Source organism: Amblyraja radiata, chromosome 1 (assembly GCF_010909765.2).
Source record: "Amblyraja radiata isolate CabotCenter1 chromosome 1, sAmbRad1.1.pri, whole genome shotgun sequence".
In the NCBI taxonomy this organism is placed as follows: Eukaryota; Metazoa; Chordata; class Chondrichthyes; order Rajiformes; family Rajidae; genus Amblyraja; species Amblyraja radiata.
In genome coordinates this window covers 74,243,130-74,257,699 of record NC_045956.1, presented here as the reverse complement: position 1 = coordinate 74,257,699, position 14,570 = coordinate 74,243,130, and the positions used below count along the sequence as shown (strand labels likewise).

The following is a 14,570-nucleotide window of genomic DNA, read 5'->3' as shown; positions in this document are numbered from 1 at the left end:
TTCTGCTTTACGGATATATAATTATTAGCAGTTTCAGTGCATTTGAAGAGATCTGGTAACACTGAATGAATATGCAGCCATTGTCACCAACTTCATGAAGAAACGTATGGATGCATGAACCTACAAACAGATTCCAAGCATTGGCGTTCATCAGTCAGGGTATTGAGTATAGAGTTGGAAGGACATGTTGCAGTTGTATAAGACATTGGTGAGGCAACATTTAGAGTATTGTGTTCAGTTTTGGGCACCATATTATAGGAAGGATGTTGTCAAGCTGGAAAGGATGCAGAGAAGAGGTTGAGCAGGCTAAGACTTTATTCCTTGGAGCGCAGGAGGATGAGGTGTATAAAATCATGAGAGGTAAACCAGCATCTGCAGTTTCTTCTTACACATGAGAGAAATTGCACAGTCTCTTGCCCAGAGTAGGAGAATTGAGAAGCAGAGGACATAGGTTTAAGGTGATAGCAGAAAGACTTAATAGTAACCTGAGGGGTAACTTCTTTACAGAAAGGGTGGTAGGTGTATGGAACGAGCTGCCGGAGAAAGTGGTTGAGGCAGGTACTATTGCACCATTTCAGAAATATTTAGACAGGTACTGTACATGGATAGGACAGGTTTAGAGGGATATGGGCCAAATGCAGACACGTGGGACTAGTAGATGGGACATGTTTGTTAGTGTGGGCAAGTTGGACCGAAGGGCCTGTTTCCATGCTATATGACTCTATGACTCTATCTTCTCCAACCAGAAGACTTGGATGAACCAGGAGACTTGCAATCTGCTGAGGACTTGACCTGAGTTTAGTTTAGTTTAGAGATAAAGCATGGAAACAGCCCCTTCGGTCCACCAAGTCCACACTGACCACCGATCACACATACACTGGTTCTATGTTATTCCACTTTTGCATCCTACATACTAGGGGCACTTTACAGAAGCCAATTAACCTACAAACCTGTATGTCTTTGAAATGTGGGATGCAACCAGAGTATCCAAAGGAAACCCACGCGGTCACAGGAAGAACGCATAAACTCAGCACAGACAGCTCCTATAGTCAGGAACAAACCCAGGTCTCTGCCACTGTAAGACAGCAGCTCTACCACTGTGCCACTGTGGCATTTAAGACTGGCGATCCTGTATCATATCCATATGGAAGTCAAGGTATGAGATCATTTTGAGCTAAATTTCACGTTCTCTAACTATTTATATATCGGTTCAATGATTACTTGCAATGATGATTTTGCTTACCGTGATTAAACAGCATGGAGGCTGGTCAGTCTGCCATGTCTTTGCACATCTTAATAACAAGGTTTTTGTTTCCACGTAAATTCCAGTTCTGAGCAGAGATTGCTACTGCAAGTCATGAGACAACCTCAGCTCTACGTGACTTTATTTTAAGTTAGTATGGTACTCTGCAGATTGGTCTTCAGCTTGGGTCACAGTTGGTGAATGAGATTGTTCACAGGGATAACATAGCAAATATAGTTTGGAGAAAATACACACAAGAGACAAGGGTGTTCAGTTGTCACGTGTACCAGCTGCGGAACAATACAATTCTTACTTACTGCAGCTTTGCAGGCCCATTATTGCATTAACCTCAAATAAATATACAATAACCAGTAATACAAATATTAATAATCAATAATACTAACAGTGCAAAACCAAAGTATGTAGTGCAACCAAAACAAAGTCCATAGTAGATCATGGTTGTAGAGGTAGGGTTGTGGTCAGTATTGTACAGTGAGCTCCCGCAACGCGACTTCTCCAGCCCGTGTCGCGGGGTTGGAACGACCCGGACCGGGACCGTACATCACCTGGCGCGGCTTCATGGCCGTGGGACTCACCATCGCACGCTGGGGCTCCGACCTTGTACTTTCAGACCGGGAGCGGGGCCGTAAATCGCCCCGCGCGGCCTAAAATGGCCGTGGGACTTATCATCACCCGCCTGGAGCTTGGACATCGGGAGAGAAATTGAGAGCAGGGGAGAGAAAAGACTTTGCCTTCCATCACAGTGGGTTCACTGTGATGGATGTTTGTGTGAACTTAATTGTGTGTATGTCTGTAGGACATTGTTTTTGTTTGTATGGCTGTGGAAACAAAATTTTGTTTGAGTCTCACTGGGGCTCAAATGACAATAAATTTGTATTGTATTGTAAAGTATTGTACAGTGTTCAAGAGCCTGACGGTTGCTGGGAAGAAGCATATCTTGAATCTGGAGGTCACAGTTCTAATGCTTCTGCACCTTCTTGATAGAAAGTAGCGAGATTAGTGCATAGCCAGGATGGTGTGGGTTTTTGATAATATGATCTTATAAGCTGCCTTTTTTGAGGCAGCAACACCTGCAGATCTCTTCAGTGGTGGGGAGGTCAGCACCCATGATGGACTGGGTAATGTCCACCACTTTCTGCAGCTTTCTTTGTTCCTGGGTGTTTAAGTCACTGAACCAGGCCATGAAGCAACCAAAGATAGACACAAAAAGCTGCAGTAACTCAGCGGGACAGGCAGCATCTCTGGAGAGAGGAATGGGTGACGTTTCGGGTCGAGTCCCTTCAGCAACCAGTCCAGCATGCTCTCTAACATACACCTGTAGAAGTTTGATAGAGTATTCTGCAACAATCAGAATCTCCTCAATCTACTGAGGAAGTAGATGCATTGATGAGCGTTCTTTGCGATTGTATCAATGTGCAGAACCGAGAACTGATCTTTAGTGATATGCATGACCAGGAATTAAAACTGTTGACTCTCTCCACCACTGTCCTGTGATGAAGTTAGGATCATGGGTCTTTGGCTTTCCCTTCCTGAAATCAACAAAAAGTTCCTTGATCTTGCTAATATTACGAGCTAGATTGTTGTTCTGGCACCATTCAATCAGATTATCAATCTCCCTCCTGTATTCTGATTCATTATTACCTTTTACTCGGCGAGCAATGGTGGTATTGTTGGAGAATATTAAACATGGCATTGGCATACGTGTACACAGCCAAGAGTGCAGAGAGAGTGGAGCAGGGGATAGAGCACACAGTTTTAATGGGCCTCTGTGTTGATGGATATCAAGAAGACTTGTTGCCAATTTGTACTGATTGTGACCGGCTGGCAAGAAAGTCAAGGATCTAATTGCTTGGGGATGAGCAGAGTCCCAGTTCCCTGAGTTGGTCATAATTTTAGAGGGGTGGATGGTGTTGAACATGGAGCTGTAGTCAATACTGTAAACAACTGCCTGGCATACCTATTCTTATTGTCCAAGTGGTCCAGTGCAGAATGGAGAGCCAGTGAGATCGCATCCCCTGTTGATCAGTTGTGGAAGTAGGTAAATTATAGCGGGTTCATGTCCTTTCTACGGTAAGAATTGATATGTGTCATAACCTACCTCTCAAAGCACTTCATCACCATGGACGTCAGCATCACCGGTCGGTAGTCATCGAGGCATGTCACCTTACTCTTCTTGGGTATTATGGATGTCCTTTTAAAGCAGGTAAGGACCTTAGACATTAGTAGATAATGGCTGAAGATATCCGCAAAAACTCAAGCCAGCTGGTCTGTGCAGATTTTAAAAACACGGCCAGGTACACCATCAGGCCCAGACATTTTCCATCCCCATAAATGATTTTCTGACATAGACCTCAGTAACTTAGATTATAGTATCATCGGGGACTGTGGAAGCCTGAGAAGGTACATCGATGTTCATCATTTTGAAGTGAGCATAGAAAGCATTGAGCTCATCTGGGAGTGAGTGACTGCACTGTCATTTGAGCAACTACATGGCTTTGCCTTAAAGGACGTAATGGCATGCAAGCGCTGGCAAACATCTGCCTCATGATCCAGATTAGACTGAAGGTATCTCTTCTTTTTCTTGATGATGTAATTGAGGTCATACCTGGACTTCACATATGATCCTGTATCGCTAGACATGAATGTCCAAGATTTGGTCCTCAGTGAATTGCGGGCTTCCTTGTTCATCCAGGCCTTTGATTAGGGAGCACACAAATGGCATTTATGGGAACACACTCCTCTGCACATTTCCTTATAATGTCAGTAACAACCGTGGTGTATTCATTCAGGTCCGTTGTTGAGTTCTTAAACATCCTGGCCTACAATGTCAAGCAATATCAGAGTTAATATTATATACTACGCTGTCCATTTTGTTATTCTCACCCAGGCTATGCCTGGAGTAAAATGCTCCTCAAAGCCACTCCGCAGGATACTCAGTAATTGTAAAATGATGACTTTACATTAATCTCCATACTGCTTATCCATCTAATTTAGTTGGGCAAGTACTATTGACTCGTACCATTACACACAGGTTGGATTTTAGTTGTGAAAGACCTGGATAGAGTGGACTTGGAAAGGATGTTTCCTCTAGTGGGAGAGTCTAAGACCAGAGGCCATAGCCCAAGAATAAAAGGACGCACCTTTAGGAAGGAGATGACGAGGAATTTCTTTAGTCAGAGGGTGGTGAATCTGTGGACTTCATTACCACAGAAGGCCGTGGAGGCCAAGATGATGGATATTTTTAATGCAGAGATTGGTAGATTCTTGACTAGTATAGGTGTCAGGGGTTATGGGGTGAAGGCAGGAAAATGGGGTTGAGAGGGAAAGATAGATCAGCCATGATTGAATGGCAGAGTAGACTAGATGAGCCAAATGGCTTAAATCTAAATTCAACTCCTACTACTTAGGAACTTATAGCAGGGTTGGGATTATGGCCCAAATTTAAAATATTTGAATTGAACAAGGAAGTGTCTCTTAATTAGGTGTCTTGCAGGATATTTTGCCATATCTACAGGGAAAGGAGATCGCAATTTCATGATGGTGGACAATCATTCCATTGCTATTTTCATCTACAAAATCCTATAAGCACTGAAAACAAAAAGGAAGAAACAGAGCCCAAATGGCAAATGAACAGAGTCCTTTGCCAAAATTATGATATTAATAAATATTTTTTCAACTAAAAAAATGGTAGGAACATGATAGTTGTTTTGCAGAATTTCTCAGTATGTTATCATTGCCTTAGCAGAAACCTGCAGACCTATTTTAAATTGTTAAAATGAAAACTAAGTGGTTCAACTTTGGACAGGCAATGTCTTGACCAGATTACAGTCTAGGCAACAGAATGATCCGAGTGCTCACTTAAAAATAATGATCGTGAATGGCACCAAGTCTGAAGTAACTAACACCTTGTGCAGTGAACATTGAATAGTATCGGACTAGATTATGACTACCGGTAATCACCATTCCAAATCCCTGACCACTCGTTCCATATTCTATTTTACTCCCAATATTCCATCTCAACTCATTTTAAAAAGGCAGGTTTAAAAATGTAAAGGTTGCATTTACATTTGGGGATGAGCAGAGTCCCAGTTCCCTGAGCTGATCATAATTTTAGAGGGGAGGATGGTGTTGAACATGGAGCTGTAGTCAATACTGTAAACAACTGCCTGGCACACTTATTCTTATTGTCCAAGTGGTCCACTGCTTGGGAAGGCACATCAGTGTTCTCCCTATCAAAGCGTGCATAGAACGCATTGAGCTCATCAGGGAGTGATGCTTTACTGTCTCTTAAGCTGCCTCCTGGTTTCACCTTGCAGGAAGTGAAGGCCTTCAAGCCCTGCCACAGTTGTTGAACATCCGCCCCATCCTCCAGCTTTGAGTGGAAGTCCCTTTAGGCCTTTTTGATGGCCTTATCAAGGTTGTATCTGGACTTCATATAGACCTCCGCATCACCAGACCTGAATGCCTTGGATCTGGTCCTCAGAAGAGTTCGGATCTCCTGGGTCATCCAAAGGTTCTGCTTAAGGCTTTTGTAGGAACACAATCCTCCACACATTTCCTTATGAAGTCTGTAACGACTGTGGTGAATTCATTCAGGTCCGTTGCTGAGTCTTTGAACATTGCCCAGGCTACTGACTCCAAGCAGTCCAGTAGTTGTACCTCTGCCTCCCCAGACCAGCTCTGTGCAGTCCTCACCTGTACAGTTATGACTAAAAAAAACAAGCAAACAATTGAAGTATTTAAGGTGCAGATAGATAACCATTTGTAAGGTTGAGGAATTGAGAGATATGGGGAGTTGGCACAGAATTGTAGTTGAATGAATGAATAATGAATGAATGAATGAATAAGTTTATTGACCAAGTATTCACATACAAGGAATTTGCCTTGGTGCTCCGCCCATGTGAAAACATGACATACAGTGACAGTTAGGAATGACACATAAAACATTAAACAGGGCATGGTGGGACAGGCTTGAGGAGCTGATGGCCAACGCTTGGTTCTAGCTTCTTGTATTCTTGTGGTGAGAAAGATCAAGAAAAAACAGCATGTCGACCTTTTAACAATATGGTCAAGACAAACAGGTGAAACAACACATTATTGCTCACTTCAGGATTATTCTTGTGTACATATGAGTGTATCAAGAATAAAATAGAAAGTGAAATGATTTTTCTAAATATATGTTTGTCAGGAGAATATGGAAGAAAACCAGTAATCGTACTTAAGAAAACTTAAAGCACTTTAATAGTACTTAAAGACCTCACCTTTATTCCCATCCACCCCCACCTCAATGAGTTCTGAGTCTGCCACGGCGTAGAGCTTTTCTTCCGTTGCCTCCGTCTCCGTGCCTTTTTCTATGGGAAGGAGTCTTCACCACCCAGTGATGATCTCTTCTCCCGTCTCCACCGGTCCCCCGCCTCTTGGACTCTCCTGGACAGCCTTCTCCCGTCTCCACCGGTCCCCCGCCTCTTGGACTCACCTGGACAGCCTTCTACCGTCTTTAGTCCCTTTTATTTCTAACAGCTGGCATGACATCAACCATCTCAACTTTTCCACTCCCATTACCTACTCCAACCTCACCCTCTCTGAACGTACAGCCCTCCGCTCACTCTAACGCAACACGACACTATCATCAAACCCACCAACAAGGGAGGTGCTGTGGTAGTCTGGTGAGCTGACCTCTACTGCACTGAGGCCAGGCACCAGCTCTCGGACACCACCTCCTACTTATCATTGGACCATGACCCCACCGATGAGCACTAGGCCATAATCTCTGATTCTGATTTAATTACTTCCGCCTGTGCGCCTGCACAGCCCTCAACCTTATTGTTCCCTAGCCCCGCATGGCCCGGTTTTATCTTCTCCCCAAAATCCATAAATTGTTTCTGCCTGCTCCTGTCCCAACAAATTAATTTCCACGTACCTTGACTCCATCTTATCCCCTCTAGTCCAATCCATCTCGGCCCAAGTCCAAGACACCTCACACGCCCTTCGTCTCTTCAATGACTTCCATTTTCCAGGCCCCCACTCCCTCATCTTTACTAAATTAGTCTGAAGAAGGGTCTTGACCCAAAACGTCACCCATTCTTGCTCTCCAGTGATGCTGCCTGTTCTGCTGAGACTCCAGCATTTTGTGTCTGTCTTCGGTTTAAATCAGTGTCTGCAGTTCCTTCCTACACTCAAAGAAACCAAGTGTATTATAGGTAAATACTGATCATTATGTGAAAGCTGTGTCTGAAATCGTAAACAAATGCAGACATGGAGTCATGAGGCCAAGATTCAGTGCATCAAGCGCAGTCTTTCCAATAGCTTATGTTATTATTGATCACAAGAACAACTTGTATTAATGCAGTACTTTTAATATAGTCAGAACCTCATCGCATGTTTAGCAATTTTTTTTTGTAGAATCCCGCAAAGCAAATGTCGATCCAGCTCTAGGGAATAATAGATGGTGGAGTTTAGTAATGGAATTCCAGACCTCAGTAGTTGGTTAGGTCTCACAAGCTCTGCCCTCAACTATTAACTCAGTGAGAATTGTACCTGCATCGGTGCTGACTATTTTTAGTTGAATCAACTTGGGGCAGCACGGTGGCGCAGAGGTAGAGTTGCTGCCTCACAGCGCCGGAGACCCGATTACAGGTGCTGTCTGTACGGAGTCTGTACGTTCTCCCCGTTGCCGCATAGGTTTTCTCCGAGATCTTCGGTTTCCTCCCTCACTCCAAAGGCATACAGGTATGCAGGTTAATTGGCTCGGTATAAATATAAAAATTGTCCCTAGTGTGTGTAGAATAGTGTTAATGTGCGGGGGTCGTTGGTCGGCACGGACTCGGTTGGACGAAGGCCTGTTTCCGCGCTGTATCTCTAAACTAAACTAAACTAAACTAAACTGCACTGCAGGTTTGAGAGCAGAATAATTAAACAAGCCCATCTCTGCAAATGCCAAGTCAAGATTTCCTTCCAATAACACAACCAAGAGCCAGACTTGCCCCACGGATTGGAGTTGTAACTTCAGTAATATATAAATTCATTATTGGAATTTTTTTTTTCAGTGCAAGTGTTATTTGTGGAATGTGACAAGGAAGTTGATCAAGATTGTACAATGTAAATTGTAAGGTTATACTGAAATACCCCCTTTTCATTTTATACAACCTTGGTACTCAGATAATGAAGTAGAATCCACAAAACTATAGATAGTTTTTATGACACTGAAGTTATTTGTAACTAACATCCATTTGCTCCTCTTCCAAAGAAGAGTGTGGAGCATCCATATTGATGGCATCCAATGCATTTCAAAAAATTAATAAAGAAGATGTTAATCTTAAGGGTCTCAGACTGCCCATTTAAAGGGGCTTCTGCTGCCCAGTATTAATAAACTACAAATGCAGCATTTGGACTTCAAAAAATTCCCTAAAGTTTAGACATAGGAAATACTAGTAACAATTTAAAAATGTGTTAGACAGTCAGGTTAAGCACAGGTCTGGAAATTAGTTGATATCATCATGGTTAGGCTGGGCATAGTGAGCCCATAAGGGCCAATTTCTGTGCTCTGTATTTCAATGAATGTGCCAGTTTTGCACATGAAAGAAGCACCAACATAATCTTTATGACAGGAAAGAAGGACACCTGTTTTATATCAGAATTACACAACCACTGTGCTGGTAAAGGCAGAAGTATAAGAGTCCAAGGTGATTGACGTATTGTTGATTAGTGTCATAAGGTCATGTCGTATGAGCAGAATTAGGCCATTCGGCCCATCAAGTCTACTCCGCCATTCAATCATGTGTGATCTATCTCTCCCTCCTAACCCCATTCTACTGCCTTCTTCCCATAATCAAGATCACTGCCTTAAAAATATCTACTGACTTAGCCTCCATAGCATTCTGTGGCAAAGAATTCCACAGATTCGCCACCCTTAGACTGAAGAAATTCCTCCCCATCTCGTTCGTAAAGGAACTTCCTTTAATTCTGAGGCTATGACCTCTAGTCCTAGACTCTCCCACTAGAGGGAACATCCTCTCCACATCCAATCTATCCATGCCTTTCACTATTTGGTACGTTTTAATGAGGTCCGCCCTCATTCTTCTAAACTCCCGTGAGTACAGGCCCAGTGGCGTCAAATGCTCATTGGCATCAAACGTGTCAGAGGTTATGGGGAGAAGGCAGAAGAATGGGGTAGAGGGAAAATAAATCAGCCATGATTGAATGGCAAGAGTACACTTGACGGGCTGGATGGCTCCTAGAACCTATGAACATATGAACTTATGAACGTCCACAGATATGTTGGCGCTTTCCAAAATAAAATGCTGTAGCATCCCTTCCTCAAATGGACCACTTTATAGAGTTGGAAGTGGAAGTGCTGAGCCAGAATAACCAACCCTGTGTTTGGCTTTAATGCACCAGTTTATATGACCCATGAAACCACCTTTAAAGTCTTCACCAAAGTGGCAAATTTCTAAAAATACCTGAATGTAGCGTGAGAGGGGAGGTGGTAATATTCCTCAGCTCCTTGTTCATCCTGAAGATTATTCCCAACCTTGTTCAAGAGAATGGTGCCAAGGCAGGATCTTGGTTAAATAACGAGATTATAGCATGTGGAGAAAGACCAAGAATGTGGGAGGAATTTCCACAGCAGGATTTCCATTGCATCTAGATATTTAAATGGCCTATTGTGCTGACATTCTGATTATTCAATTTGACTTTAAGCACCAGTTAAGACTCTTGAACCATTCACCTTGAATTTAGTGTGACTATTATTCATTTATTCACTCATTCCCACAAACTTCCCACAATAGACATTCAACCTGTAGTAAATTTGTACCATTTATCAGATCTCGACTTGAAACATTGGACAGGCCTGCGGTGAGTGCCTGAGGTCGGACGCAGACGTGGTGAGTACCGGAGGTTAGTTGAGGACAGGCCACCGAGAGAACAAAGAGGGACCCAGTAGGGGGGCGGGGGGGCACAAAAGGCCGAGGGTAGGTCAACCTCAAACAAGGAGGGACCTGGTATGGAGGGGCTGCCGAGAGAACCTAGAGGGACCTGGACTGTGAGGGGGGGGGGGGAAGGAGGCACCCAGAGGGACCATTGGGCCTACATTTGTACTTTTGTACTTTGTTGGCAGCCTATACGTGGCGACTGCATACTTTTCACTGTAACATGTCACATGTGATAATAAAAGGTCATTCATTCATTCATTCATCTTTCCACTCTGAAAGAAAAACCTTGGTAATTTCATTTTCTGTCGTGATTTCTCTACTAACTCCATCTTCACGGACTAGCATTAAGAGTACACAAAATGGTGCAAATAAAATGGTGTAGCTGGATGTGTTTAGAGATAAATTGGACCATGATCCATCAGGTTATGCACTGTTATAAAGCAGTAGGCCCACGGAAAAGGTTTAGGTCATTTATCTGTTATATTTTTTATAAAGTATGTACACTTTGTTTTTTGGTCAAAGACAAGTAAAATGGCACATGAAGCATCGCCACGCTATTCAATATTTAACTTTATATATCCCATTACCCATTCCATAATCTTTTAATTCTTCGAGATTCTCTTGCCCCAGAAAAAAAAGGGGGACACAAGAAAGAAATACAAAACAGGCCAACTGTACCACAATGCAAAAAAGATAGCTTATGTTAAGTGCAAGTTAAAAAGCCTTGATAAAAAGCTAGATTGCATCACAACAATATTAACTTTAGCAGTTCAAATACAAGGCTTTTGTTAAAAGTTTCCTTTTTCTCTTTGAGAAACATAGGTGCCATTGATTATTTTTTTTTCATTTAAGCCATATACACAACCAGTTGTAACATTTAACAGTAACATAATTACACGGAGCTTACAGGTTATAATAAGGTGGTAAGTACACAATCAAAATACTGGCAAGTACAGTTGAAATGCATTTTATCCTTCAAGGTTTTGAGTTTCATTGAGCATAACCCCAATCAGGTGACCAGTCACCTGATTTTCTCCACCCCTCCCCAACCACAGTCTTTGATCTTTTGATCTTTACTGAATCCATATGGTATTACTTCGATCAGACCTTCGAGTCTCCACAGTCAGATCACCAAATGTCGAGAAAAATTGCTCCATCTCCTTTTGCAACATTTCGTTGCGTTTCTCGGCATCTTCCCGTGCACGCTCTGTGTTCCTCATCTTTATTTCCACCATGGTATACTTCTTCCTCTCCTGGTCCAGTTCCTCATGAAGTGTCATTACTTCAGACTCCAGTTCAAGGTTTCTCTGCTCCAAGCTGTCAGTAGCAAATTAGAAGATGAAATTAACAAGAAATGGAAGCAAAATGATCAAGTACTCTCTTGTTAGCTCTGACAGATGTTGCAAAATGGTTGAGGATTGGCCATGTTTCCCTTGCAAAGAATCAAAGCTATGAATGTTATTAAAACTTGAAGCATTTGCTTATGGCAAAATGATGAATATACAGGATTATTGTGTGGAGTTGTAAAGAGTTTTGGCTTTCAGCCTGGGTATTAAACTAGTGTTTCTAGTTACTAGTGTAACAAATTATGGAAATCAATTTATTTTAATTCAATTTGACTTCATTGAAAATGAAAGTTAGATACAGATGCAGAGAGAAAGAGTTAGTAAATGAGGTATAAATCTTTCCTCTACGGAAATAAATTCAAGTAAATCTCAGAGAATTCAGTTCAACATTCACATTATTACAACACATGTTCATCATATATACAAATTGAATTTCATTCTTTTTTATTAAGGTCATAAGGTCATAAGGAATAGGAGTAGAATTAGGCCATTTAGCCCATCAAGTCTACCCTGCCATTCAATCATGGCTGATCTAACTCTCCCTCCTAACCCCATTCTCCTGCCTTCTCCCCATAACCTCCGACACTTGTACTAATCAAGAATCTATCTCTGCCTTAAAAATATCCACTGATGTGGCCTCCACAGCTTTCTGTGACAAAGAATTCCACAGATTCACTACCCTTGGACTAAAGAAATGTCTCCTCATTTCCTTCCTAAAAGAACGTCCTTTAATTCTGAGGCTATGACCTCTAGTCCTAGACTCTCCCACGCTATCCAAGTCTTTCACTATTTTGTATGTTCAATGAGCTCATCCTTTAAACTCCAGTGAGTACAGGTCCAGTGCCGACAAACGCTCATCATAGGTTAACCTACTCAATCATGGGATCATTCTTCTAAACCTCCTCTGGACCCTGGTCTAAATGCAGTGTAATTTGTTAATTGCATCCTTGAGTGGTTTTTCAAGCAGTATGTAGAGAATGCTGCCAGGGAGGGAAAGTACTCAACTTATTCTAGGGATTGACGATGGGTAAGAGGTGGAAGTATCTGTGGAGGAATCCCCTGGGACCAGTGACCACATTCAGTAAGCTTCAAGATCGTCAATGAAAAGAGTAAGGTCGGAACTAGAGTTAAGGACCTAAATTGGGGGAGAGCTGATTTCACTAATAAAAGACAGGACTTGGTGAAATTAGATTGTGGGTAGCTGCTAGAGAGAGGAAAACAATATCTGATAAGTTGGAAGTATTTAATAGCAAAATAGTAAGAGTTCAAAGTCAGCATATCCTTGTAAGGGTAAAAAGCAAAGATGTAAGATTAGGGAAAAAAAGACAAAGTGCTGGAGTTACTCCAGCACTTTAAAAAATCTCTTTTTTATTCTGGATTTTAATTCATGTATTGTGTTTTTTTAATAAATAATTTATGATGCTTTTATAAGTGATATACTAAGATTTTATATGTATTTTATGATGTTTTTATATGCAATGTATTTTTATGTAATTATCTGGAACTTGAGTCCGAAATAAATTTAATTATTATTATTATATAACTCAATGGGTCAAGCAACATCTCGGGAGAACACGGATCGGTGACATTTCGGGTTGTGCTCCCTCTTCAAAGTTACTCCAGCACTTTTATTTTATCTTTTTGTAAACCAGCATCTGCAATTCTTTGTATCTATATGATGAGGGAACCTTGGAGAATTAGGGAACCAAAGGAAATTGTGGATTTGACCAGGAAAATGGAAACGTATATCAGGTATATGAAATTGGTATCAAATGCCATTAAGTATTTTAAGAGAACATAGGTGAGATCTTAAGAAAGCCATTCGGGGGCAAAAAACAGCTCAAGAAATGGGCCTGGCCAGCAGAATTAAAGAGAATTCCAAAACCTTTTGTAAATATTTTAGAAGCAAGAGTATAGCTGGGGAAAGAATTGGTCCCCTCAGGAACCAAGAGGGAGCCAGAGGAAATGTCTAAATAAATAGTTCATGCCAGTATTAATCAGGGAGAAGGATGGAATGGATACAGATAAGCGAGGTGTATGTCAATAGACCGAGGTGTATGGTCTATAACATGTGCATCAGAAAATGTTTGAGATATTGATGTACATTAAAGTAGATAAATCCCCAAAGCTTGATGTAGTCTATGCTAGAATGTAATGGGAAGTATGGGGTAGCGGAGGCTCTGATGTGGATTTTTACATTATCTTTAGCCATGGTTGAGGTAATGGAAGACTGGAGGGCAGCTAATCTTGTTCACATCATCAAGATGCACATTAGGGATAATCCATGAAACCACTGACCAGGGAGTCTTGCATAAGTAGCAAAGAAACTATTAGGAAATATTCTCAGTAATAGGATTTATGATAGCTTGGAAAGGTAGAGTGATTAAGGGTAATCAGCATGGTTTTGTACATTAGAAAATCTGATAGATTTTTTGCTTGGAAATTAAGGTAAGGTGTTAGGCAATGTATAAATGAATTTTACCATGACTTTTATCTATAGGTATGTCACGCATGGTAGCCTTGTTGGGAAGGTTAGAGCACATGGGATTGAAGGTGCTTTGGCAAACTGGATCTAAAATAGAAAACCCACATGGTCACAGGGATAACATATAAACTCCGTACAGATTGCACCCGTAGTCAGGATTGAACTTGGGTGTCTGGAGCTGTAAGGCAGCAGCTCTACCGCTGCGTCACTGTGCTGCCCTGTCTTTTAGACTGAATGTGGAAACTGTCTTCCACCCCCTTCCAGTTTTTCCTTCTACTATGACAACCATACTGCATGTTGCAACTGTCTTTCCCCGAATACTGCACAGCTAAGTGGTGTGAGATATGTGAAATTGGGGAGATCCTGTCAGGGATCACATAAATCTGTTTTTAAGGCTTTTTGTGTGTAATGCATCCAAAAGCCATTGCACACTGATTGTTGGCTAACTTAGTACTTTTTTGTTGCTGGGGACCCAAATTGGCACGAGTGCTAAACGTAACAAAGATTTAGTGAACCAAGAGTTAAATATCTCGGGATATGTT

The 14,570-nt window shown here is 41.8% G+C and overlaps 1 protein-coding gene across 6 annotated transcripts in view; it reads right to left on the bottom strand.

The window, feature by feature from the left end:
* Positions 1-10,653: 10,653 nt before the first annotated feature.
* Positions 10,654-14,570, bottom strand: part of arhgap24 (Rho GTPase activating protein 24) — a 472,936-nt gene continuing 469,019 nt past the window's right edge. For all 6 annotated transcript variants that reach the window (XM_033024174.1, XM_033024165.1, XM_033024156.1 and 3 more), the window contains one exon: positions 10,654-11,514. In XM_033024174.1, the coding sequence (XP_032880065.1) occupies positions 11,271-11,514 (244 nt within the window). In that variant the 3' untranslated portion in view covers positions 10,654-11,270. The remainder of the gene's footprint in view (positions 11,515-14,570) is intronic.